This window comes from Gavialis gangeticus, unplaced genomic scaffold, assembly GCF_001723915.1.
Source record: "Gavialis gangeticus isolate Ggan-Ray unplaced genomic scaffold, GavGan_comp1, whole genome shotgun sequence".
Classification (NCBI taxonomy): domain Eukaryota; kingdom Metazoa; phylum Chordata; order Crocodylia; family Gavialidae; genus Gavialis; species Gavialis gangeticus.
In genome coordinates, this window is record NW_017728993.1 from 49,869,089 (window position 1) to 49,870,479 (window position 1,391).

The window sequence follows — 1,391 nt, forward strand, 5'->3', positions numbered from 1 at the left end:
AAAAATTAAAAAAAGAGTGATGCTTTCAAGTGGGACTTTAAATCATGAGCACCTTGGGAAAGCTCCCCCGAGGGAGCTCTGCAGAGAGGTCCCAACAAGGCTGAGCGTGCCCTGAGCCAAGCCTGGGCAGGGCTCCCGGTCTCTGCCGGCCCCTTCCGCTGAGATCTGCGCTGACAGGTCTCAGGACAACTGCAGGAGCCTTGCCCTGGATCCTCCTGCCCGGCCGGGACGAGGGGCGATTGCAGTGCCCGGCTCTCCCTTCTCACCCATTTTTTTTTTCCTTACCTCCTCTGACCTCTGCAGCCTGGAGAAGGACAGTAAACGTGAGGACTAGGGTTAGAGCGGAGTCCCAGCGCCACCTTTTCGTTTTCCACCTTGTGGACCACCTCTGCATCTCCATGCTGGGCGCCCTGGAGCGTGCGTGAAACCCGGGCGCCTTCGCTGCGGACCGGCTCCGTCCCCTCCACAATATTCCCAGAGATGATTCCTCTTATAGAGCCATCAGTGACAACCAGAGGGAGGTTGCGGGGGTTGCTTTTTTTGGGGGGGGGGGGTTCTCTCTCCCTCTCTCCTCTTTGCACAGCCCCTGTGCAGGCCCCTCCGCTCCGGCGCCCTGCCTTCACACTGAAGGGAGATGAGGGGCTTTAATCAAAATGCGAAGAGCACGGCATCCCCCTAAAGGCTTCACCCCGTCAGAGGGCTGGGCGAGAGGCACCCCTTCCCCCCCAAGAGCCGAAACTGACAAGCCAGCCGGCGCGCTGAAGCCAATCGGCCGCCTCCTCCCCCAGCCCGCAGCCCGCCCTCCCTTGGCCGAGGCAGCTCCGGACTGGGCCAGCCCCCCGGAGCCGCCCCCAGCCCGGAGAGAGGCGAGGGGCATTTCGAAAGCACTCGGGGAATGAAAGGAATGGAGGAGAGCGCGAGCCCGCGCCGCTCCGCCAGCTCCCGGCGCCGGGGCCAAGCTCGCCCGCCGCCCGCCCGGTGGCGCGGGACCTGGGCTGCACCAAACACCACGGAGAGGGGCGGCGGGGCAGCCTGAGAGGAGAGGCCACGGGGACAAACGGAAGGGATGGGGACAAACAGGGGTAAAAGGATCCGTGGGGGGGGGCACCGACTCTTCCAGGGAGAGTGCACCGTTTGCACCGGTTCGGGGGAAGCACCCTTGCTCACCTTTGGCCTTTCCCCCTTGCCCCCCCTCCCCCCGTTTTTTATCTTTTGTCTCCTTCCTTCCTATTTATACGCTCACTGCATCCTCCCAGACAAGGTTCTTTGGGGGAATCTGGTGTATTAGACCCACTTAAATAGTTGGGGGGGGGAAAAGGAGTGAGCTTTTGGGTTTAAAAACCCTTTGTCAGGCTGAGTTCTTCAAGTTTAAACATAAGGCTAATCCACCC

The 1,391-nt window shown here is 61.4% G+C and overlaps 1 protein-coding gene across 2 annotated transcripts in view; it reads right to left on the reverse strand.

Annotated features, from left to right (window-relative positions):
* COL11A1 (collagen type XI alpha 1 chain) overlaps window positions 1-710 on the reverse strand; it is a 334,641-nt gene extending 333,931 nt beyond the window's left edge. The window contains exon 1 of one of the 2 annotated variants that reach the window (XM_019501723.1): window positions 286-710. In XM_019501723.1, coding sequence (XP_019357268.1) covers window positions 286-400 — 115 coding nt within the window. In that variant the 5' untranslated portion in view covers window positions 401-710. The remainder of the gene's footprint in view (window positions 1-285) is intronic. The other variant, XM_019501722.1, reaches the window with a different exon arrangement.
* Between the last annotated feature and the right edge of the window lie 681 nt (window positions 711-1,391).